The sequence below is a fragment of the Telopea speciosissima genome, chromosome 3, assembly GCF_018873765.1.
Source record: "Telopea speciosissima isolate NSW1024214 ecotype Mountain lineage chromosome 3, Tspe_v1, whole genome shotgun sequence".
NCBI lineage: Eukaryota > Viridiplantae > Streptophyta > Magnoliopsida > Proteales > Proteaceae > Telopea > Telopea speciosissima.
In genome coordinates, this window is record NC_057918.1 from 71,457,202 (window position 1) to 71,482,939 (window position 25,738).

The 25,738-nt window shown below is 40.8% G+C and overlaps 2 protein-coding genes and 1 pseudogene across 6 annotated transcripts in view; 1 reads left to right on the plus strand and 2 right to left on the minus strand.

Annotated features, from left to right (window-relative positions):
- The window catches only part of LOC122656782 (DNA-directed RNA polymerases II and IV subunit 5A), a 46,733-nt gene extending 45,133 nt beyond the window's left edge, over window positions 1-1,600 (plus strand). Inside the window, exon 4 of one of the 3 annotated variants that reach the window (XM_043851434.1) lies at window positions 1,398-1,600. In XM_043851434.1, the coding sequence (XP_043707369.1) occupies window positions 1,398-1,523 (126 nt within the window). In that variant the 3' untranslated portion in view covers window positions 1,524-1,600. The remainder of the gene's footprint in view (window positions 1-1,397) is intronic. The other 2 variants (XM_043851433.1, XM_043851432.1) reach the window with 2 other exon arrangements.
- Window positions 1,601-6,352: 4,752 nt separating this feature from the next.
- On the minus strand, window positions 6,353-8,614 carry LOC122655495 (annotated as a pseudogene).
- A 1,843-nt stretch (window positions 8,615-10,457) lies between these two features.
- LOC122655557 (probable methionine--tRNA ligase) overlaps window positions 10,458-25,738 on the minus strand; it is a 44,564-nt gene continuing 29,283 nt past the window's right edge. For 2 of the 3 annotated variants that reach the window (XM_043849762.1, XM_043849761.1), the window contains 3 exons: window positions 19,479-19,717; window positions 19,283-19,384; window positions 10,458-10,765 (listed from right to left, as the gene is read on the minus strand). In XM_043849762.1, coding sequence (XP_043705697.1) covers window positions 10,535-10,765; window positions 19,283-19,384; window positions 19,479-19,717 — 572 coding nt within the window. In that variant the 3' untranslated portion in view covers window positions 10,458-10,534. The remainder of the gene's footprint in view (window positions 10,766-19,282; window positions 19,385-19,478; window positions 19,718-25,738) is intronic. The other variant, XM_043849763.1, reaches the window with a different exon arrangement.

A 25,738-nucleotide genomic window follows, 5' to 3' on the forward strand; every position in this document is an offset into this window, starting at 1 on the left:
ATCCAATAAGAGACAAATGATTAAAACTAACAAAGTAAAAAAAAAGGGGGAGGGGGAACATGGATACAACTACATGGGTGTCGATAGATAAAATTAAAGAAGTAAAAAGGGGGGGGGGGGCATACCACATCGACACAAACTCTAAGGCATCGACCTTTCTTAGCTACGTACCACTTCTTAATTGCCCAACATCCTGCTCTAGGTCCCGAAGAGGTCTGAATACAAAACAGCATCACAACAACAGACCAGCTAAATGGGGTCAACCGTACGGATATTTGATCTCCAATCAGCTCTATTTGAGGTCATACTAGGAGTAAGGCCTAAGCTAAGCATGTCTTTCTTCACCACTTCTCCTGAGGTTATCTTAGGCCTGCCCCTGGTTCTTTTGGTTCCCTCAATCAGTATCATGTCGCTCTTACGAACTGGGGCCTCTGAGGGCCTCCGTTGAATATGGCCATACCACCTCGATCGACTCTCTCTAAGTTTCTCTCTCTAAGTTTCTCATGTATCGGAGCTACTCCCAAACCAGCTCTAATATGATCATTTCTTACTTTATCCTTCCTAGTTTTACCACTCATCCATCTCACTATCCTCATCTCTGCAACTCCAAGTTTAGTTATATGACACTTTTTCACAGCCTAACATTCCGATCCGTACATCATGGCTGGTCTAATGACAGTCCTATAAAATTTTCCTTTCAGCTATAAAGGGATACGTCGATCACAGAGAATTCCGGTCGTGCCTCTCTACTTCATCCACCCTATTTTGATCCTTTGGCAACATCATCATCTGTGTCGCCTTTCTTGTTCACGATTGATCCCAGATATCAAGAAAGATATTTGAAGGAGAACAAACAGAAAATTGGGTGGAAACAGGGTACCGTTAGTTAAAGAGAATGGATAATCTGATATATTAAGATAGAAAGTAGAAGGGATAAAAGGGCAGGAATCCACCTGCTGTCCACCAAGCTGAACTTGAGAATCCACTCAGAAGAACAACATTGAATTCCCAGTACTTGAAGAAAACTTCAATTACATTACTCATAATTTGTCTGTGAGGCCACTACATCTATATGTAATTTTCGTAAACCAACTCTATAACAGTCCTAAACTAATATGGATTTCAATCTACTACTTGGGATAGTAAAGTACTTGACTTGCTAATTTTTAACTTAAAAAGTACTCAAATAACCTTTTGCATTCAAGTTAAGGATTGAACTAACTTTGCCTTGATAATGCCTGGATGGACTTTCATCCTTCTTTGCATTCAAGGTAGGGATTGAATTCGTCTTTAGTTTATTTTTTTTCTGGTTCACTTTTTTTTTTTTTTTCAAAATTTTCTTTGATGCTGATATTCCAAAACATTTGCTGTTTTTTGATTCGATGAATGGGTGTCAGCTTCCTCGCATTCAGATCACTGATCCAATTGCTCGATATTATGGGTTGAAGCGTGGGCAAGTTGTTAAAATTATCCGTCCAAGTGAGACTGCAGGCAGATATGTAACCTACCGCTATGTTGTATGATTTCCCCTTTGCTATTTATTTTATATAATTAGTGGTTGGGTAATTGTCTTATCACTTGCTTTCAGTTTATGAGCTCAAATTTATGTGGATGTTTTGTGTGACTTCTGTATTGAGGAAAACGTGTACTATGAAAATACCATCTTCTAGAACTTTATTGCAATTTATGTGGAGTTAGTATGTATAATACTATGTGATTTAAAGATGTTTAAGTTTTGTTTGTCGCAATGGCAGTGTTTTGCACTCTTAAAGTTTCTAGGTTAGATGAGGGACACGGGTTCAAGTCCCTTCGACTAGATTTCTTTTTTCAATTAATATGGATGAAAGGTTCCTACACAACCATGGTAGGAAAATTTCCTATATGCCCATTTTTACTATTTGTACGTGTAAATATCCAATGGTCATACATGGTATGGATTTGCCACGTGTCAAATATGCTTATACCCAAATCAAATATCCTCTCGTATTGGCATGTGTACTCATCTATGTACGGATATGCTTATTTATGGTACTACCACCACCATTATTGTGTACTTCCATACCTTTGGATTCTTAAAGTTCTTGTTTGCCAAATGGCAAACTCTAACAGGGATGAAACTTGATATGCGAGTAAGAATCTAATTGATGCACAGGAGTTGTGGATCCCATCTGATCGATCTTGTGGTAAATGTTGGCATTTAAAGGAGGTAAGGGTGAAAGGTCTTATCACGGGTGTGTAGAAACTAAATTTGCTGCGCTGCAGTGCAGGCTGCACCTAGGCACATGGGCAGCCTATGCAGGGGGGGGGGCAGGGTGGTCATCGCGCCCACCCCCATGTGTCTAGGTGTAGTCTGCACTACGGCACAAAGAACAGGGCCCCATCAAGTATCATCCTGTATTGGCATGTATGTCCATGCATGCTTATTATACTCCAACCATGGAATGATGAATCGGCTGGATCGGATTGGTATAGGTCGAGGCTGATCCTGGATCCGGAATTGGTATTGGATCAAGGGTAAAATTGTAAAAATAATATTTGATTTTTAATGACAACTAAGGGTAAAATCGATTGATCTTGACTGATACAGGCTGATCTGTATCGGTATTGATAGAGACCTATACTGTCCCCGGTACTGATATCTCAATCATTGGGTCCAACAATTATTGTGTAATTCCATGGCTTTGGATTCGTAGAAGTTCTTGTTCGCGACATGGTAAACTCTAATAGAGATGAAACTTGATTTATGAATGGAAGAAGAAATCTATTGATCCACAAGAGTTGGCCCCATCTGACCAGTCATGTGGCAGAAGTTGGCATTTAAAGGAGGTATGCGTGAAAGGTACTATCACTGGTGTGTGAGAACTAGGTTTCCCTCTTTGACACAATTTCATAAGAATGAAACAGTGAAGTGATTTGATGTAGAGTTGGTATTCTGGTTGCCAATCTTCGTATAAATGACATCCCTGGAGTTTTCAAATGCTTTTGTTTCTTTTGCTTGCCACTTCATATCACATTCGGAACAAATCGAAGGATAAAATAATAGAGGAAGCTTTTTTTCACCAGTCACACTGGTGAAGGAACCGAGCAACCATCAATGGTTGTACTTCTCTCTTGAATGGGGCTGAAGGAAACATATCCATAGTATGATCTTGTCCAGTGGAACCCAGATGCGGTTGAAAAAGGTTTTCGCCCGTTTGCGGTAAGTTAGCAGACGACATAAATCGGGCACGGAACAAGGCATCATATACGAATGGCATGGGTCATTTCAAAGGTGGGTGGGAGTTGGGGGGGGGGGGGGTGGGGTGGGAAACGATAGACACAGCAGGTGATAGCTCACGTTGCACAAGCGGTCTGCAATGGATTCATTACCTAACCATAGGTCTTTCCAAAAACAGTCCATCTCTCATTCCCCACAGTCCATCTCTCATTCATACCTACCAAATCCGAGACCTTTTTTTTTATCTCAGAAATTAGGATTCTGAGATTACTTTGCTTTCCTTAATGGAAGGAAAACAATACAACAAAAACAGCAACTCAGCTTTATTCCACCTAAATTGGGGTCGGTAACATGCATCTTTGCCCTCCAATCAGCTCTATTCGAGGTCATACTTGATACATAGCCTAAGCTAGCATGTTTTTCCTCACTACTTCAGAGTCATTTTAGTTTGTCTCTGGCTCTTTTAGTTCCTTCAATCTGAATCAAATCACTACTCCATATTGGAGAATCCAAAGTCCTCCATTGAATATGGTCATGCCACCTCAAACAACTTTCTCATAGCTTATCATGTATTGGAGTTATTCACAAATCAGCTTTAATATGATCATTCCTGACTTTATTCTTCGTGGTTTTGCCACTCATCCATCTTAACATCCTCATCTCCGCTACATTGAGTTTATTTATATGACGCCTTTTAACTTTCCAACTTCCATACCATACATCATAAATGGTCGTACAACTGTCCTATAAAATTTTCCTATTAAGTTTTAAAAGAATATATCAGGCACACAACACTTCAGACATACCTCTCCACTTCATTCATCCTATTTTAATTCTCTATGAAACATCATCCTCTATATTACCTTCTTTATTTATGATTGAGTCCAGATACCTAAAATAATCACTTTGTAGAATCTCTCTTTCTCATCAATTTTCACCACTTCATTACTTGTCCTAGTGTCATTGAAGTTATACATCATATATACACTCCATCTTCATTCTACTTGTCTTAAAACTTTTTTGGGTGTGGGATCACTCACACCCAAAACCTTAGACACACCCATCCTTCCTTCCTTAACTGAAGTGAAAACACTATAGCCTTCCAGCCATTGTCCACTTAAGGCCAAACCCCAAGAAACAAGATAAAACTAAAATACAAAGAGAAGGAGAGCCAAGAGGGAGGAGGGGGGGGGGGGGGGACGGCCCCTAAACAAGGAGGGAAATCACATCTAAATTGGCTGCCCCCCCGCCCCCCAAATGATTCATATTCTAAACATTCATATTAGATTTAGGGCCTCTTTGGGGTTGGTAGGACACCTATCCTCCGCATCACTCCAAATATCTTTGATTATATCTTGCCTTGTGCAGAATCTATTTCGAAACAGCCGGAAATTTGGTTCCATGAATATACGGGTCTACCACAAAATGCCAGCTTCAACAAAATATTCATTCTAAGGATCCTATGAGGGAACATAATCTCAAAATATCCTCCCAAATCTGAATTGTGAATGGACAATCAAATAAGAGGTGGTCCCTACTCTCCATTCCCACCCAACAGAAATAGCATAGATCTCTTGTGCATTTGAACTTTATGGGTAGCGCATCCACAATACATCTCCAAGTTGTGATCGATTGTCTAGGAATGGCAGACAGGAACCATACACTAGATGCCCAATCAATTGGGGTGTGTGGACTGTCTCACAATATGCATTTGAACTTTATGGGTAGAGCAAATCTGTCTGACCCTTCATCATATCTAATTTTGTCCCCAAATTTAAGAATTAGGATCAATGTAGGATTCCAAGGGTCAAACCACAACTTTGGGTCTCGGTCTTCTCCAATGATATAACAAATGAAAGGAAGAGCTCGACCTTGGTACCTAAATATCTTCCTCTACACTCAAGAACAATTTTGAATGATAATGACTATCCAAATGGATTCACCTTTCAGGCACCTATGGTTAACCCACTTCACTCATAAGAACTCCGTGTAAAGCCACCCACCACATTCATGCCTTTAATCCTCTTGAGACCTACACCGCTTTCTATCTTGGGTTTACAATTGGAACCCCAAGCAATATAATGAATCTCTCTCTCTAAACTAGGTGTTATGTGTGTCTCGAATTCTTGTATCCGTTTCGAAGATTGACCCACTCTGATATTTTTTGGTGGTGACCCGAATGAGATTTTTTCTGAGAGCTGTGACGGTGAGACAACCTGACCCGATGGATCGACCTGTTTGGAGTAGTATTTATATGTATTTACCCGTCTTAGTGTTAAGTGAGTGATAGTTGGGGTTTCTAGGTTAGAGCTAGCAGTGCCGTTTTGAGTGTTCTTGTGAGATCTCTATTTGTATCTTCTTTTATTTACATAGTGAATCATCTTCAGCTTCGCCCGTTGATGTAGCACATTGTATTGGTGTATGAATCATGTTAAACTCTCGGTGTCATCTTACTCTCTTTTTGTTTTTGTTCGTGTTTCATGATAGTTTGTTTTAAAACTAAGACTTGACCAAAGAAAGTTGGAACAGAGATTCCAACTTAGATATAACATACTCAGGGAGATTATCGTGGCCGTCTCCCAAGCATTATTGTCGGGGATTCTATCTTCTTTAATTAGTTACTGTCATGTTCACTTTGGGATAACCTTTGGACTATACCTTTTCCTTTTCCTTTCATAGAAAAAGATCTTTTTGGTGGCAGACAATGGTTAGTGCCATTCTTTATCATGCATCCATCAGCATCCAAAATGGCATGAAAAATTATAAATAAGAGTCTGGTCATCACTCTTTCATAACTTTGGTGAATCACATGGGGAATCTGTGATCCGTATCTATCAGATTCCTTTCAGAAAAGAAATTTTAATTGGATCCTTAATTTTCCCATCAGTTAGTCACTGAGTAATACAGTTAAGACATGGTGCTGGTCTCTCTTAATCTTATTGAGGGTATCCCATCTATCCAACATTGGGTTTATCGAGAGAGAGAGAGAGAGAGATTCACACCTCAGAAATAAACTGAGAGATCTAGAATATCTTTTTAATACAATTTGAGTGGAATACAAGGACGTCTAGAAACAAAAGGAAATGAGAAAAAAAGAACTGTAATCTTTAGTTTATTTAACATATTTCATTACCATTAATGTATGGAAGAGTGATGAGAGGCAGATGACAAAGCAGGAGACCTGGCTAACTTGGAGGAATCAGTTAGGCCGCAGTTGATAGAAGACTGAGTATGTGTAGTCGTAGCATGAGATGATGTAATCTCGACTGCAGACATATTGGATGGAGAGGAAAAATATGTAGGCACAGGCATCTTTGATGGAAGAACAGGCAATGGAGCATCGAAATTGAGAACTTGCATGGCTTGCCTAATTGAAGGTCGGAGATTGTAGTCTGGGTGAACACACCATAACCCAACAATTAATAACCGCTCTATCATCTGTTGCTCCTTCAAATCTACACCTTGCTGATGAATTGGGTCAGCTGCTTCAAGAAGCTTTCCTCTTCCATAGAGCTCCCAAACCCATTCTACCAGTCTTACCTTACCTGAATCAGGATCAGTAATACTGTTCATCTCCACAGTAGACCTTCTCCCACAAGCAATTTCTAAAGCAACCATTCCAAAGCTATAGACATCAGATTCTTTGCTAGACCTCCCAGTGAAGACACATTCAGGTGCCATGTATCCCAAGGTACCAGCTAAGACAGTAGTTTGTGACCCTTTCCCATGTTCCACAAGCCTAGCCAGACCGAAATCCGCAAGTTTAGCATTGAAGTTGGAATCTAGAATTACATTGCTGGCTTTAACATCCCTGTGGATGACGCATTGCTCCCACTCTTCGTGCAAATAGAGCAATGCATAGGTCAAGTCAAGAGCTATCTTGTACCTCAACTTCCATGTCATGGACCCTGATGATCTATTTCCAAATAGATGTGAATCAAGACTTCCATTGGACATCAACTCATAGACAAGAAGTAGCTCTCTCCGTTGGTGGCACCAACCAACAAGTTGGACCAGGTTCTTGTGCCGCAATCAACTAATGATCTTCACCTCGGACATATACTCTTTTATCCCTTGTTTAGACCCTTGAGAGATCCTTTTCACAGCAACATTCACGTTGAGATCTCTCAAGAAGCCTCTATAAACACCTCCAAATCCTCCCTCTCCAAGTTTTCTTTCCTCATCAAAGTTATTAGTTGCACGAGCCAATTCAGCATACGAGAATCGCCTAGGTCCGGTTTCCTTTTCGAATTCATCATCCATGGACGCATCAAGTACCACTTCATCATCATCTACTTCACTTTCTTGCTTCTTTCTCCTATTGAGAAACCAAACCAAACCCAAACCACCAACTATGGCAGCTCCACATGAAACCGAAATTCCCACCACCATACCTGTCTTATTTATCTTAACCGGCCTTGAGCTCAAGTCACCTTCCTTCCCTGTCTCCAAACTGGAATTAAAATCCCAGGAGAAAAGCTCATGTAGCTCGGTGGCATTTCCTGTGGCTGCAGAGAACCCAACAGTGACCCATTCAGTAAGATAATCTCTCAGATCAATGATATGAGAAAGACTAGGTGAGACCCCATTAAATACAGTATGGTTATCATATGTCAAGAACACACTCAACAATTTCAAACTTGAATTATAAGTGACCCAAGCACGAGCGATTTCTCCATCATTAGTACTAATATTCCATCTCACAGTTTTCACAGATACAATGGAGTTGATGTCGATACCGATGTGAGTGCCATTGGGGTCCCAATCATTCTTCCAGGTATCAAACTCCACTGCAACAATGGAATTGGAAACATTAGTAGTTGAGTTAAAAAGACCAAGACCACCACCTGCTGTAGATTCGGGGATGGCTGATGAATTGTTGTTAGCGAGGAAGAATGCAAGCCCATCCCCGTGTTGATACACAGCGACGCCTTTGGCTGATTTGATGGCAAAGGAGAAATGGGTAGTGAAGTCTGTTAGCTTCCGTGTCTCCTTGTCCCAGATATGAACTGGCTTAATATATGATGCTCGACCAAGGCTGTAATCAAGTGTTAGATCAACTTGGTTCATTGTGAGATCGATGAATCTGCGGGAAGATATTGATGCATCTCCAAGGAGCAAGATGGTAGAATTCCCTTGTGACATTTCGAAAGAGGAAAAACTGAAACTCAGAGGACTTGCCCAAGGGATTAAGAGTGAGAAATATACGTATAAGGAGGACTCAAAGAAAATGAAAGGGAAATTCCTTGAATTGCATGGAGCCATGGGAGATATGGATGAAGTAGAAAATTGGATAGGCTTAGCCTTAAGAGTGAATTTATAAAAGGACGAAAATGATTCCTTCACAATGCTTGTATACTTTTCTCTGGTCGTGTCAATGGTTGCCTTCAAGTTCATTTTGATTCAAACTCCAAAAGTGAAATAAAGTTACCCAAAGGAAACTCATTAATGGCAAACAAGATAAGAGCTCAAACCCTCGTCCCTATGTATGGTTCTATGTCTGAACAGAAAAATAATATAATTTTGTTCACTCCTACAGAGTAAAGGTCATACATAACCTACAAGAGTCCCTAGCAAGTGTGCTAGCTGATACCTTTAAAGATGGACAAATTGTCTATATCAAATGTTTTGTTGGACCATATTGTCCCTCCATATGGTTCATTGATTCCTCTTAAAGATTTCATTTCAATTGAAATTTGGTTAGTCACGGTGATCCTTGTTAAGCATCCATGGTTGAATGGTTAAAACGGAACACGTTCAAGAAGTCTATATTGGAATTGACTCTGTATAAATGGAATCTCATCATCCATACATACCAAATTCATATTGTATATTCAAATATATTTTTTTGATTGATAAGTCCTACACTATACTATTCTAAAAGTGCGAGGGAAGGTGTGAACGAGGAGACTTGAAACCAAGACCTCCTGGTAGGATGGGCTTTATTGCTCCACACTCTACCAAGTGCACTAAGCACTTGTTCACTGGGAATGATGACATTGACTAAGACTGCTTTTTTTAGATGTAGATTCTTTTTTCTTTCTTCCTGGCCCCATTTACATAAGCAAATTAACCAACTATGTAGTTTGGTGGAGCATGATTGTGACACGAAGAGGAAACTCAAGCCAGAGAGTTAAAGCAACATGAAGCGCATTCCGATTCAAACATTGTGTGTTAGAGAAACGGGTGCAAGGCTCAAGATCTATGGATGTGGTTAAAGATGGTATATGGATGTGGTTAAAGATGGTATGCGAGACACCCATTAAAGGATAATGTGATGGCGTGATGAGTAACATACCTTCTTCCAAGATTCTCCATCACCGACTTCTTTCTCGTCCCTCCCTCTCTCAACAACTCTTTATTTACTTCTTATCTTTGGTTCTGCTTTTGTAAACCTTATTGTGAATTTAAGGTCCTCTTGTGATGAGAGACTCTCACACTGGAATGAGTGAGGCCCCAATATACCTTAAACTTAAGTAATCCTCTTTAATTCTTGAGTTAAGTGTTCTTCTTTGACCCTTAATATATTGTGTTTGGTTTTTCATTTAAAATAGAATTCTTCTCAATTTTTTATCTTATTATATCATTTTATTTTGAGCTACGTCTAACATGATAACATAGCAAGTTCCAAAACTTGAGCACTATACGTAGAGATACAGCGAAAGAACTCCGCAAGACATCTCTTGAAGATGCTTCTCTCCATAACGAAGTAAATAAATTAAGGTAGACAAATGCCTACCTTCAAAGAACCTTGGAGCACATCTTAAGGAGGCTACCTTCATCTAACGATCCATCATCACCACCATGGAGAAAATCCCATTTTATATATATATATGGTATATTTTTATGCCAAATATGAGAATAGATTGTAACAAAAAGATGGATTTTTGTACATAAGAAATCAAGGAACTAGTCTGGTCGTAATCCTACAGCATAAAAAGCCATTTAGTGTTGACAAAGTCATTATGATGACTTGGTACCAAAGAGAAGTGAAAGCGTATATTCAGCTACTAAAAAGTATTGAATTCTAGATGTAATATCTTCTAATTTTCGAAAGGCACAAGTATCCTTGTTTATAGCATTCTCTTCATAAAGCATGTGAGGGTCATCCGGCCGTGTTCTATTATAAGACTAGAAAGATGTGAGGAGTCAGACAGATGAATCACCCAGGGGGATTGGGAATTTGCTTCGAGTGACCATAAATACCAAACAAGTGATTGAAAATCATTTTTCCCCTTTTGGTACTCAAGTTGCTGACAAATAACAACAAAATAAGAATGTTTGGAAAATTTGTGGGAGCCTTCCCACACAAGGGAACTACCTAATGGTGCCTTCAAAGATGGATGCAACCCTACAAACACCTGCTGATGTTGTAAAGGGGATACCTTTGTAGCGTGCCACCAGCTCTGCATCTGTGTGGAGATCCACTTGCACTGTTTCCCAAACCTTCTTCTTAGGATTCAGAACACTATCTGGTTCACCATCGAATCCAGGAAATTTAACTCTCTCCCCGACAGGAGCCGACTGAGGTGGATCAACCAATTCAACCTGAAACAGTGATTATTTTGTAAACATGTGATCAGCATTTGCACATTGAATTGATAATTTTAGATCATAAGGTATCTATCTATCTCCCTGATTCCTAATGAAAGGCTGTGCAATCCAATACAAACGGGTATCTCATAAAACCTTGAATATTCATCAATCCTTTTTTTTTTTGGGTTGGAAGGGGGAGGCAAGAGGGAGTGCCAAACTGGATTGATTGGTGTCAGAAGTGAACTGCATCCTTCATTCTTAAGGACATCATCAATTTTTATCATGTTAAGGGGGTGCAACTTACAGTGATATGAAACCAGACTGGCAAAGGGTTTTCTTCCCTGGGCTATGTTCACATGGCATGCTTGAAGGTGCCAGCTAGTTCAGTTGATAGGGTGCTTGCTAACTGCAGCCGTGATCTAGGATGGGGTATGCTTTATGGGGTGGTGGGTCTCCCCCCTCCCCCCCCCCCCCCCAAAAAAAAAGAGGTTCTTGTATGGTATCCACATAAATATAATGTCAAATTGGTTGTTTTAAGGGTTATTTTTCCATATTTGGGTTATTAGGATTCTATATTTTCATTTTAATATATCTTCTACCAGATTCAGTAAATAAATAAATAAATCACTAATTTTTGTGAAACCCGACTGTAATATCAACTGTACGTTCAGAAGATTCTATAGTAGCAACTAGCAAGTTTTGTTTCACCTTTTCTATTTTGAGCTATATTAGTTGTTGTACTTGATGGGAGTAAAAAAAAACGTTTTAAATCCTTTTGAAGAAGTTTTATCTATTTATCTTAAGTCACAAAATGAAATAAAATAACAAACAAGCTCAATTTTCATTTTATATAAATAAATAGGCTCATCTTTGACGTCACTATACCCAGTGAACCAGTTCATTTCACTATTACATTTTTACCCTCGTAACTCTTTTTTATTGAATTGAAGTGAAAAGGTAATTATTGTAAATTCACTGCAAAATCTCTCTCTCCTCCTGGTGAATAACAAATCTATTCACTCGGATGGGAGCGAGACAAGAAAATTGTTCACTTTCAAAGCCTCCAAAATGAAATTTTGAAAAGGTCAAAGAATGAAATTTATTTATATGCGCAACACATCATCAATTCATATCCTAAATCCACTTCGCACGCTCGACAAGATGCTGCCCACTTCAACTTGCCACAGTTTTAAATCCCCATTGTTCCAGGACTTGATAACTAAGAACATGATATCAGAACTTAGGATCCTCTGAACCAGCTTTCCTTATGGTTTTACTTAACTCCCCTTCTTCAACGGTGACTACGAGAGCAACACAAAGCCCAATGTTGCTCTTCCATGGAAGACAAAAGCCATATACCCTTGAACAATCAAAGCATGGAAGAATTGATTATTACAGGGGTTCGATTCCGTGCAAGCATCACGGCGGGGAAGAGCAGTGGCTGCCATGGTAACTCTATCAATCCTCTATCATCTTTGCCCATCTCAATGATATTTTTTCCGGAATCAAACTGGGAATCCAAATTGAGGAAGAGGAGGATGAGAGCAGTGGCTGCAGCAATGATGAGAGTGCATTGAAGAGCAAAAGCAGACAGGGTCTTGGTTGACCGGCCAACATAGCAATCGCCCCCTGGCTATTTGTTCCCGATTGTAATACTGACTCTCCTTTAAAAAAGTCAATCTCTTACGTGTTTGGGCAGCCAGAACCAGATCTACCGGAGAGGGAATTTGGTCCTGGGTTGCAGCACCCGAGACGGGTGTGGGTTGCAGCGGCGTATTGCAGAGAGAGAGAGAGGGGTCGTTGTGGGAGTCCAAGCAGAGGAATTTGAGTGAAATATAATGATAATCAGGTTTATTTTCTCTGCCGATCAATAGCCTAATAGGCCTTATTCCACTGACCCCAAGAAGCAAATCAGGTTTGTAAGTTTATTGGCCTTACCAACCCTTCTGTTCTTCTGTTCTTCCGGTCGTCTGAGACCAGCACATAAATGTGAGCTCAACAAGAGGGGGAAGAAACCAAAGTTGAAGAGAGAGGGGAGAGGGAAAGCCTCTTCGGCGGATGGGGAGGGGGGAGCTGAGGAGAGGAGAGCCAATGTAGGGGTCTAGTAAGGTGCTCTTGATTTGTTAAATTTCTATAATTACCCTCAAAATATTGATTAACATTAATGAAAAAGATGGGCAAAAAAGGTACAGTGAAAGTTGGATTTTAGGTTAAGAAAGCAAGTAAGAGAGAAGAAGTTGGAGGAGGAAGAAGCGAAAGGAGAAAGAAGGAGAGAAGAGAGGAAAATATTTCGGTGGAATTTCTTGAGTGTTGAGAGACATCTCAACGCACCTATATTACTCCATTACTAATGATGAGGAAATTACATTCAACTCCCTAGGGAGGTAAAAGGTAAAAAAGGGAAAAAACAAAAAATACATAATAAGGAAACTAGGCATAGGCTAGTTCCCAAACTACCTTTATTACATAGCTTCTAGTAACTCTTAACACTCCCCCTCAAGTTGGAGAATAAATGTCGTGCATTCCCAGCTCGCATGGTAGGTACCAAACTCAAGAGAGGCAAGTGCCTTGGGAAAGATGTCTGCCAGTTGGTTACCAGTCTTCACAAAAGAAGTACAAATGCATGCTGCCAGAGTCTATCTTCTCCTTGATGTAGTACCTATCAACTTCAATATGCTTGGTTCTATCATGCTGCACTGGATTGTGAGCAATATTGATAGACGCCTTGTTATCACAGTAGAGTCTCATAGGACTGACCTTTAGTGTCAAACCCCAGTTCCTGAACAAGTCTTTTCAGCCATATGGGTTCACATACTCGCCATAGCTCTGAATTCTGGCTCTACACTGGATCTGGCTACAACAGGCTGTTTTTTGCTTCTCCATGTAACCAAGTTACCTCCCACAAAGGTATAATAGCCGGAGGTAGATCTCCTGTCTGTGATGGATCCAGCCCAATCGGCATCAGTGAAACCTTCCACTCTCAAGTGGTCACTCTTGGGAGCATGCATAAATTGGCTTACCACTCCAACTACATAAGAAATATTTGGGCGTGTCATAGAAAGCTAAATAAGTTTCCCCACTAGCGTCTGGTACTTTCCCGCATCAACAAGGGAAGGACCACAATCTTCTCCTAGTTTGTGGTTCTGCTCAATAGGAGAATTTGCTGGTTTGCAGCATAACATCCCTGTCTCTGTCAACAAATCAAGCGCAAACTTCCGTTGACATGTTGATTCCTCTCTTGGACCTTGATACTTCAATTCCCAAGAAGTACTTCAAGGGACCCAGATCTTTGATTTCAAACTGTTGAGCCAAGTAGATCTTCAATTTTTCTATCTCAGTAGTATCATCTCATGTGACCATAATATCATCAACATAGACAATATGGGTTGTGATGGTACTATTGCCCCGCTTGGTAAAGAGAGTGTGGTCAGCTTAGCTCTAGGAATATCCATTCTTCAGAATGGCCTGCCGGAAGCGCTCAAACCATGCCTTTGGTGACTGTTTGAGACCATATAATGCCTTCTTGAGAAGACATATTTTCCCTTTAGCTGAAGGTAATTTGAAACATGGTGGAGTTTGCATGTACACTTCCTCTTCCAAGTCACCATGAAGGAAGGCATTCTTGACATCTAACTGATTTAATGGCCAAATTTTGTTGGCTGCCAATGATAATAGAACTCGGATAGAGTTATGTTTGGCTACAGGAGCAAATGTTTCATGATAGTTAATTCCATAAACTTGGCTATATCCCTTGGCCACCAATCTTGCCTTGTACCTTTCAACTGTACCATCAGATTGATACTTGAATGTGTAGACCTATCTGCATCCAACTGGGACTCGTCCCCTGGGAAGATCCGCCAATTGCCAAGTATCATTTTTTTCAAGTGCCATCATGTCCTCAACCATAGATTGTTTCCACTTTGGATCAGCCATAGCCTCAGTAACAGTCTTGGGAATAGAAACAGAAGAGAGAACAATAGTGAAGGCAAGACCTGTAGTTGAGAGAGCATAATAGGAAACAAACTGGGCTATAGGATTAGTACAAGTTCTTTTGCCTTTCCTAACAGCAATAGGAAGGTCTAAATCAGAGGTAAGAGAAGGGATGTCACCTGACTGAGGAGGGTGGATCTTAGGATGTGGCTCTAAAGAGGACTCTTGGCAGATCTTCTTTCCTTTCAAGCATTCACCCCTGTTGTATATAATCACTTCTTTTTCTTTTTCAACCAATTCTTTTTCATTGGTATCATCCACACCTGATTGATCATCAATATCAACCATATCCACAGTTCTGTGTTTTCCAATGTCAAGCATAAAAGGAGAGATAGGTGAAGAAGAATGGAATGGAATTTCAGCAACCTGTTCACTTCCACAATTCTCCCCTTGGAGAGGATGCCGAGAAGGGGCAAAGAATGGAACAAATTCAAGGAAGGTGACATTTTTTGAGAGAAGACACCGATGAGAAGAAGGGTGATAGCACTTGCAGCCTTTGGAAGTAGAAGAATACCCAAGAAAGACACACTTGAGAGCTTTGGGATCAACTTTAGTGTGATTGGGTTTGTTAACATGCACATAACAAACACATCCAAAGATTTTGGGAGGAAGAGAGAAAGCAGAAACCTGTGGAGATACGGTTTCTAAGGGAGATTTGAAACCAAGAAGTGTGGTAGGCATTCGATTTATGAGAAAGGAAGCAGTGAGAAGAGCTTTAGACCAGAAGGTCTTAGGACCATGCATGTCAAATAAGAGACTGCGGGTTGACCTCCAATAAATGGGGCGATTTTTTCTCTCAGCAACCCCATTTTGTTGGGTTGCGTCAACACACGCTAGCTGATGGATAATACCATTATTAGCAAAGAACGTTTGGAGGCCACCAAACATTTATTACCCCCCTTTATCAGACCGAACAATTTTGATTCGAGTATCAAACTGAGTAAGAATCATCTGATAAAAATTTTTAAATGCATCACAGATATCAGTTTTATGCTTCATAAGAACAGTCCAAGTAACACAAGAAAATTCATCAACAAATGAAACAAAGAAACAATAGCCAAATGAAGAGGTAGTAGGGGAAAGTCCCCAAACATCTGTATGCATAAAATGTAAAGGAGAAGCGGATCTATTACCATAATATGGATAAGGTAAACGACAGTGTTTGGCAAACATACATGGTTCACATTGAAAAACATGAGAAGAGGTACTTGTTTACTCATTACAACAAAAGATGGACGGCCAAGACAATGATGGCATAACATAACAGAATCCACAGAACTACTATCATTACGTCCACACACATAGGACTAAGTTGTGGGCAAAAAAAGTTCAAAAAGATAAAGGCCTTGCTCCTCATAACCACTACCAATAATCCTCTTCGTCACCAAATCCTGAAACAGACAATGAGAAGAAAAAAAAGTGTCACAACAGTTCAGAGATTTAGTCAAATGACTCACAGATAGAAGATTAAGGGTAAGGTTAGGGACATGAAGAACAGAAGTAAGAGAGATGGATGATGTAACAGGGATACTATCCTTACCAGAGAAAGAGGAAAGGGAGCCATCAGCCACCCGAACCTTATCCTTACCAGAACAAATGGTATAAGAAGCATAATAAAGGGGCGTACCAGTTATGTGGTCAGTCGTACCAGAGTCAATGACCCAAGACTGGGCTGCAGTAGAAGCTGAGGTGGAGACCTACAAAGCTGAGGATGAAGAGGAGCTAGCCAGTGTGGGTGTAGGAGATGTGATCAGCTATGACATGACCCTACGAAAGATTGCATCTGCCAGAGTGGAGTCATCCTGCGTAGCATCTGCCTCAGTCATAACAGAGTGGCATCTGCCTCAATCATAACAGAATGTGCTCCTCGAGCTCTCCCTCTACGGCCACCACGAGCACCACCCCGTGTACCAGGAGGACGGCCATGAAGAGTCTAACACCTATCCTTGGTATGTTCAGATCTCCCACAATTATCACATTTAAACTTGTCTCTGCCACCTCCACTAGTACCGCTTATCTCAACTGCTCTGTCTTCCGCATGGTTAGACCCCTGGCCTCTACCACCTCCAGGGGTGTTCCGAAAAGAACTAGAATTGAGAGCTGACTTCTCAAGAGATGATGTTGGAGCTGATTCCATAGCAACACGCCGAGTCTCCTCACTTTGTAAGTAGGTATAAACCTCATCAAGGGATGGAAGAGGGGACCGACCTAAAATCTGGAACCTGATTGGTTCATAATCAGGGTTCAGGCCACCAAGTAAAGTGAAAACACGCTCCTTTTCAAGAGTACGATACACCTTTGCTTCATCCTCTGGATTGCTCAATTGAAGGTCTCAGTAGCGGTAATACTCCTCCAAGAGACTAATATAAGCATTGTAGTACTCAGAAATGCTCTTGTCACCCTGCCTCATTGAATTAATTTATTGGTGGAGCTGATAGACCTTGGCGGAGTTACCTACCTTGTCAAATGTTTGGAAGACACTGTCCCAAATTGCCTTGGCAATTTCTTTTCTCATAAACCTTCTCCCAATCTCGGGCTTGATGGAGAAGATTAGCCATGTCATGACTATGGAATTTTCTGTCTCCCATTTCTCATAGGCATGAGAACTAGGCTCTGGGGCTTTAATAGCACCAGTAATATATCCAAGTTTCCCTTTACTCCTAAGGGAAAGCTTCACAGAATGTGACCAGTCCAAATAATTGGTGTTATCAAGCTTCACAATGGAGATCTGTGGATGTGGGTTCTCATAAACAAATTGAGGGGCTGTTGGACTGGGCTGTGAATCAGCCCAACCAAGCCCAGAAGCCTCTGAATCAACCATCTTGTAGGGAAAAAGGCACTTGACCATAAATTAGGATACCAATCCAAGTGGGGAGTACACACTCAACCCAAAAAAGAACCCAACACAAGAAAAAACAGGAACAACCTTGATAACACTTCACTCTAATACTCTCCAAAGAGTAACATCAACTTTAAACAAGTTCAAAGGCTTCACAAAAGCTGTGCATAAGCATAACTCAACAAAGGAGGCAGCATATTGCAGTCCAAATGCAAGAAAAACAGAAATCAAGCATTCTCAGCTTTACCAGGGCAGAAAATAGGATTCCACGAAAAAGAGTTGTGCTCATATAGAGCCTTCAGCAAGAAGAAGCACATGGGCCTTAACCAACACCCTTGTGCGATTCTAGTGAGCCATTCCAAACCTCAAACCCCTGCCGAGAGAGGGAGATACAGGGACTGCAATTTGGAGGTGGCGGTAACTCTAGCAGTGGCTAGAAGGACTTCAAATCATCAAGAGAGCTTCATCAAAGCTCAAACAGCAGTTGCAAACACAAGAATAGGTTATATCGAACCTATTTCATGCTCCTTTCAACAAATTTTTTACATAGGGAGCTTCTCCTTGAAATCCTTTGTGCCCTAGGATTTCAAAGAGAAGCAAAACATAGGGATAAGAAGCTGAATGCGACTCTCAAACCTAAAGCTCTCATACCAAGTTGGATTTTAGGTTAAGAAAGCAAGTAAGAGAGAGTGAAGAAGTTGGAGGAAGAAGAAGAGAAAGGAGAAAAAAGGAGAAAAGAGAGAACAGAGTAGAATATTTTGGTGGAATTTCCTGTGTGTTGAGAGACATCTCAACACACCTATATTACTCCATTACTGAGGAAATTACATTTAACTCCCTAGGGAGGTAAAAGGTAAAAAAGGGAAAAAACAGAAAATACATAATAAGGAAACTAGGCATTAGGCTAGTTCCCAAACTACCCTTATTACATAGCTTCTAGTAGCTTTAACAGTGAAGCAATCCACTTCACTCTTCATAGTGACGAATAGAAGGACCCAAAAAATATGCTTACTATTCATTTATAAATAAATAATAATCTAAATTTCTAGATAATAAATTATTTTAAAATGTCTCAATGGACACTGGATGGATTTGCTAGGTTTGGGCAAGTCTGAACAGCCGATCAGGTTGTTTGGTAGGGTACCTGCTGGAGCCTATAATGGGCCAACATGATAATAGCCTGTTTATAGATTTAGCAGGCTGAAGTGGACTGGCCAAGCCAAGCTGAGAACCACCATCCCTACATCCCTCATCTTAATCGTTACTATTCTTCTTGTTCTACTGTGACCCTATTCTTAACCTCTAATTATTTCCAAATTTTACTATATTCACCTTTTTATTGCAAGTCTCTTTTTCTCCTTTTGCCACCATAAATTATCTCTCTTGTTTCTATTTCCAAAACCTATTCTCCAGAACCAACAATTATAAGCATTTAACATCCAAAATAAAACCCTTAACCCTTGCCCACCCCCCACCCCCAACCCATCGCTTCTTTGTGGTACAGACTAAAATCTTCAATATCTACCCAGGCTAACATCACAGAGACACACATACTTTTCACCAACAAAAAAAAAAAAAACAGAGACACACATACTACTCTTCAGAAGGATAGGAAGGAAATTAGGTACTCACAAATATCTTTATTAAATTTACAAATACATGAAAGCCCATAAATTAAAAGAAAGGTTTTCATTACTTACTTTTGTATGGTCTCCATTGGAAGCAGCAAGAACCATGGCTTGTGATTTAACACCTCGCATGGTTGCTGGTTTCAGATTGCAGAGAACACAAACTTTCCGGCTCTGCCCAACAATCAACAGTGTAGATTAATGACATTGATTAAAAACAAAAACATACCAAACCAAAAAACAAAAAAGGCACAATGAAATTTCTAACCTGCATTTCTTCAAGAGGGATATACTTGACAAGGCCACTAACCACCGTCCTAGGCGTTCCTTCACCTACATCTATCTCTTCAACATACAGGGAATCAGCATCTGGATGCTTCTGAACTTTTGTAATAAGGCCAACACGTATATCGAGTCTGGAAATTGAAACTTCTGCTTCAACAGCTATCTTTGATTTTCCATCAGCTCCAGTTTTACTTGGCTTTTGGTTTTTTCCATTTACATCTGCTTAGAATCAAGTGTCTCAGAAGAATCCAGCTGAGGCTGCTTAAAATCAAGCATCTCAGAATATGTGTGTGTGTGTGGATTTCTGGGTGAGAGAGAGAGAGAGAGCTTCAACATCTATCCATTCAAATACAGAGAGTAGAATTCATGTCTATTGATAAACTCATAGAATTGAACTGACTATTTCACCCGTGTCTTGGATTCAGTTTCGTCTATACATATAAGAGTAACCAAGTACATAGCCCCCTAAGTCTAATCCTATCCACCACTAGATAAAATGGAGACCTAATCAGCATCAGTTAAAAGAAGCACAAGACCTTCAGTCAAACTATTAAACAGACATGGCTTAGCTGGATTGATGGGTATACTGTTACTGTCCTTTTAATCTAACATGCAAGTATTTGCGATGCATTTCAATTTTTATGATGATCTCAAAGCGATCTCTGGGATAAAATTCTCACTTTCAGTCAGGTTATTAAAATCAATGAGGCAAGCAGTTTGCAAGGTATAAGAGGGACTTGGAATGTTTACAAGCGCCCACCAACTAGTATAATCTTGGCAGAAAACGGATACCGATTTTCTTTCTTTGGCCAAACCCAGAAATAGAATGGAAGGCTTAAGATAATTTCAATAGGATTGCAATGGCATAGATGATTTCAATATTTCAGAAAGAAGATCACGAATATTTGGGCAGTGTTTAGGTTATTTTGGGAGTTCGTCCATGCAAGAATGTCTGGTCTGTTCCATGAGAGGGCAAATTTTGCTGCTGACAATAGCAATACCTGTACATGGTGATCATAGTTATCAAGGCGGGAAGGCCACCATGGCGTTTTAGAGGGTCAAAGTTCAAGGCAACACCGCCATGGCGGCAAGGTGCCCGCCATGGCACCCAAGGCGTCCATGGCGACCAAGGAGCCTGGACACCATGGCGTCGCCTTGATAACTATTGTTGGTTGGTGATATCTGGAATGAAGGTCAAAGAACAGAATCCCCAAACATCCAATTGCAAGGGTTCAAAGTTTTTGAATTAAGCTTAGATCTACTCAATTCTCCTAGTCTCTAAAGACTCCATAGCACACCAATACACTCCATGGTTGCTTAGGCCCAATCATATGGGTAAGAGCCAATAGCAGTACAAAATTGTGAAGAATGATCTTGAGTAGCCTTCAAAAAAAAAATCTACTTTCTCGTTCCATAGGCCCCGCAAAATTGCATGAGGGCACAAAGTCCACAATACTCAACCTTTCTCACCAACCACACTTCACTGCCTAAACATATGCTTAACATTCTTTGGCCGTGATCAACAAACCCCAAAAACATCCAAATAATACCCTACACCCTTGCAGCAACAATACAGTTCAAGAAAATGTGACCTGCTGTTTCCTCAGCACCACATAAACGGGCATCAATTAGCCAAGTGGCAGCCCCTTGACTGTAAGTTATCCAGTGTAAGTGCTTTACCTAAAGCCACCACCCGAGCAAAACTAGCTCCTATGGGGAGAGGTTGGTTCCTGCAAATCTTTCTGGCCTGTAACACAAAAAAAGTAGCCAAGTATGCTTTGATTTTCAGGTAAACCCTTTTTAGCTCTTCCTCCAGAAAACTTAACTCAACTAGGCCTAGACCGTGTTTACCATAACCAAAATATTCTTAAAAAATAAAACCCTCAACTAGGCCTTTTCATTAAAAGAAAGAAAAAATCTAGCATCCCCACCCCCGGGAGGCCATCTCTATCCTACTTGCGGCCATCTAGAAAAGTCCTGTTCCACAATTCCACTCTATTGCAAGAAATTTTACTAAAAAATGTTGCCTTGATGGCTTCAACTAGAGAACATTCTCTTGGTGACCACCTAGTTTTACCACAAGGCAGGATGATGTGATAATTCTGACCGGTGGATAGATAGGCAAGGTCTGGATTGGTCACATGTCAAATTTCAGGAATAAATTCAATCATATACACCCTGCCACCACCAGGTATTGGCATGCTCTTGGTAGTCCTAAATTTTCAAAACTTTGTTTAGCCGCTTGGCGAATTCCTTAAGCCCATTCTGACATGGCAGATTGATGAGGAACAATAACCTGTAGGACAGATTATTGGACAACAGCTACACAGGACAGAATCACAGTGCGACAGAATATAAAGATTGCAGATAACTCAGAATCTAAAGGTCGGACGGGGCTGAAACTAGAATCAAGTAGACCTCCAAATAAGTTATTTAAATCCTCCAACTATCAAGCTGATCCACTGGTCAGATCCGCTGGAAATGTAGGTAACAGAAATAGAAACTATAAGAAGACAGAAATTAGAAACTGTAAACAGAAATACCTTACAAACCAGCGGTCAGATGAACATCCAGTTCTGGTCGAAGGTAGAGCCTATAGAGGAGAATAAGTCAAAGTTTGGGCCATATCCGACGGCTGGATTGAGAGAAACACCAAGACAAGCAATAGTTATAGTAGGATGAAAACCAGAAACCCTAGAAGGGGAAAACAGAGTAGAATCTGCAGAAAACAATGACTAACAAATAAAAAATTAGGGATACAATAAGAGGATATAAAAAGGAATAGGTATTACCTAATGATGGCCATGATAGAAGAGAATATGGTTGATGGAATTTGACAGAACAGTAAGTAGAAGAAAGAAAAAGAGAGAAGATGGGAGAAGGTAGTGAGGGATATGACTTGGTTGTTTCACTACAACCAGCCTAGGATTCACCAACTAGAAGCTTGCAACTGATTCACCAAAGCAGCCATAACTCACAGAGCAATTGTTGAACAACCAAAATCATGGGTAGCTTGCCCTTCTCCTTTTATTTTTAAGCCCAATCTCCAAATACAGGGAATAGTAACCCAACCATGCGTGGGGTTACATTGTTGCTAAGCCACTAAGGCCCCGTTTGTTTGACGGATAAAAAGAGGTGGGAAACTTGTGAGGATGGATCCCACATGTTGTGGGTTGGGTTGACAAGGAAAGGAAAGGAAAGGAAATAATGGAATATGCATTTTGTAGTGGGGTGGGATTTAGTGGGAGAGAGAGGAAATGGACATGGGATGGGATTCCATGGGAAAGAAAGTGTTGTAATATGGGGTACAAGGACATAATTGTCCAGTAGGGTTTAGTCTGTGTTGCCCTAAGGGTATTATTGTAACTTGTACTTCATTATGATTATATAAATAGAGAGGACCTGTGTCTCATTGACACACGTTCAATTCCCCAAAAATATTCCATCATGGTATCAAAGCTAGGAGAAGAATCGTCCTTGGGAATTGTGTCTCTCCCATGAAACCCTAAATATACCGCCACTGCCAGCACTCTCTTTCTCTCTCTCTTTTTTTCTCTCCTAGCGCCACCACCGCCACCACTCTTCCGCCCTCTCTCTCTCGCGGTACCATACACCACCGCCACCTCACTTCCGCCTCCTCTTCTCTATTTCCTTTACCATCACCATGGTCCCTCCTCTTCTTCTCCCTTGGTGAAGTGTTTTTCCAACCAAGAGTTGTTTTTTTTTGTCTACACCTACGACCTAGATCTTCTTCTCTTTTTGAAGACTTTATGCGGTGATTTTTCCTTTCCCTATTTTTCTTGAGCAAACAGCAATTATGTCGGAAGAGTCTACCTCATCTACTGGACAGGGAGGAGAAGTCCAGCAGTGTGAACACGACTATCCTTCGTTCCATTCCAATTCTGTCAAACTTGATGGCAGTAATTATTTTGTGTGGTCAAGGTCCTGCTCTTTGGTTGTAGGTTCTCGTAGTCTTAAGGGTCATCTTACTGGAACCACTGTAAAGCCCACTGCTGATGGTCCTACTCTCACTAAATAGGAAACCGATAAATGCTTGGTAATGTCTTACCTTCTTCAGTCTATTGATCCCAATATTGCCCAGGCTTATCTTCTTCTTGATTCTGTTGCTGCTATATGGAAAGTTGCCAAGGCTACCTATTCTCAGGTTGGCAATGATTCCCAGTGTAATGAAATGAGGCGAAAAATCCATAACCTGCAACAGATGGATCTCTCTCTCTCTCCAAGTATTACAACATCATGTGTGGATATTGGCAAACCTTGGATTTTTATGGGCGATTTACTGCAACATGTGAGACTGACACTATTGCCTTTCGTCAATGGGAAGATAAGCTGCAGGTCTATGATTTTTTGGCTGGGCTGAATATGGAGTTTGACCAGAATCAGGCACACGTTCTCAACCGTGACCCCTTCCCTTCTCTTGAGCAGGCATATGCTATAGTTGCTTTTGAAGATAGCTGCCGTAATGCTATGGTCCACACCATTCCCATGGAGAAATCTGCTCTTTACACATCAGGTACTCCTTCCTGTGGGAATTCTACCCAGGGACCTCCTGCTCGTGGGACTGATGGGTCATCTTCTAAGAAGGCCCTTGAAGTGTGACTACTGTGGGAAGGAGCGCACACTAGAGATCATTGCTGGAAGCTACATGGTAAACCTCCTCCCACTCGTGGTCGCGATCATGGTCAAAATTCAGTTGCTGCCCATCATACAGCTACTAATGAGACATCCAGTGATGCCCCTCTTTCTTCTGATGAGCTTCTTCACCTCCGTCGCTTGATGACCAGGTTGGAGACGACTACTTTTGGAGGTTCTCCCAATGCCAACCTCTGCTATTGTTCTGCCACAGTCCCATGACTCCTCACATGCATCCTGGGGTATTTATTAAGGTTGCCAGTGTTCCTCGGTTGGTTTTCCTACATGTTGGATAACCAACTCCGGGGCCACTGATCATATGACCGGATCACCCTCCCATTTTTTCCAATATTCTCCATTGTCCGGTACTAATCGGGTTCGTGTAGCTGATGGGTCCCTATCCTCTGTTTCCGGAAAGGGGACCATTAAATGCTCTCCTAGTATTTCTCTTTCTTCTGTCCTCCATGTCCTTAAATTTTCTACTAATCTCTTGTCTATTAGTAACCTCACTAGGGATTTAAACTATAAGGTGACTTTCTATCCTTCTCACTGTGCTTTTTAGGACTTGAAAACAGGTAGTACGATTGGCAATGGTAGGATGGCTGGTGGTCTTTATTTGCTTGAAGGTCCTTCAGCATTATCTACTGTGACTTCTCTCCTTGGGGCATCTTCCTATGCGTTGTCTGAGCTTCACATGTGGCATCGCCATTTGGGTCATCCACCCTTCGGAGTTTTATCTAAGTTTTTTCCCATTTTATTGAAACAGTGTAATCCAAATAGCTTTATTTGTGATGCTTGCACTTTGGCGAAGCAAACTAAACATACATTTCCTATTTCTGATAATAGAAGTTTAATCCCTTTTGGTGTTATTCATTCTGATATGTGGGGCCCAGCCCGTTGTGTCTCTATCTCAAGACTTCGATGGTTTGTGACCTTTATTGATTGCTTTAGTCGCACTACTTGGGTTTATGTGCTTCATCAAAAGAGTGATGTTTCTCATTGTTTCAAGATATTCTATAAGATCGTGAAAACCCAGTTTGATGTCAAGGTTAAAATCCTTAGGACTGATAATGGGCGGGAATACATGGTTGGTGATCTTCAATCCTATCTCTCTGATCAAGGGATTATACACCAGACCAATTGGGTCGATACACCAGCCCAGAATGGCCTTGCAGAATGAAAAAATTGTCATCTATTGCAAATTGCCTTTTCTTTGATGTTTGCTATGCATGTTCCTCCACGATTTTGGGATGATGCTGTTTTGATGGCTGCTTATTTGATGAACCGGTTGCCTTCTTGTATGTTGGCTGATCACTGCCCTCTTAATCTCCTTATGGTTTCTTCATCATTTGTTGTTCCTCCAAAGATGTTTGGGTGTGTTGCTTTTGCTCGCAATCACCACATACATGGCAAGCTTGATCCTAGGGAAATTAAATGCGTATTCTTGGGATATTTTGCTACACAGAAGGGTTACAAGTGCTATCACCCTCCATCACGCCGGTTGTTTGTTACCATGGATGTGATTTTTCAAGAAACAGTTTCTTATTACCCTGCACCTCTTTAGGGGGCGTTTGGGACTTCAGGTGAAGA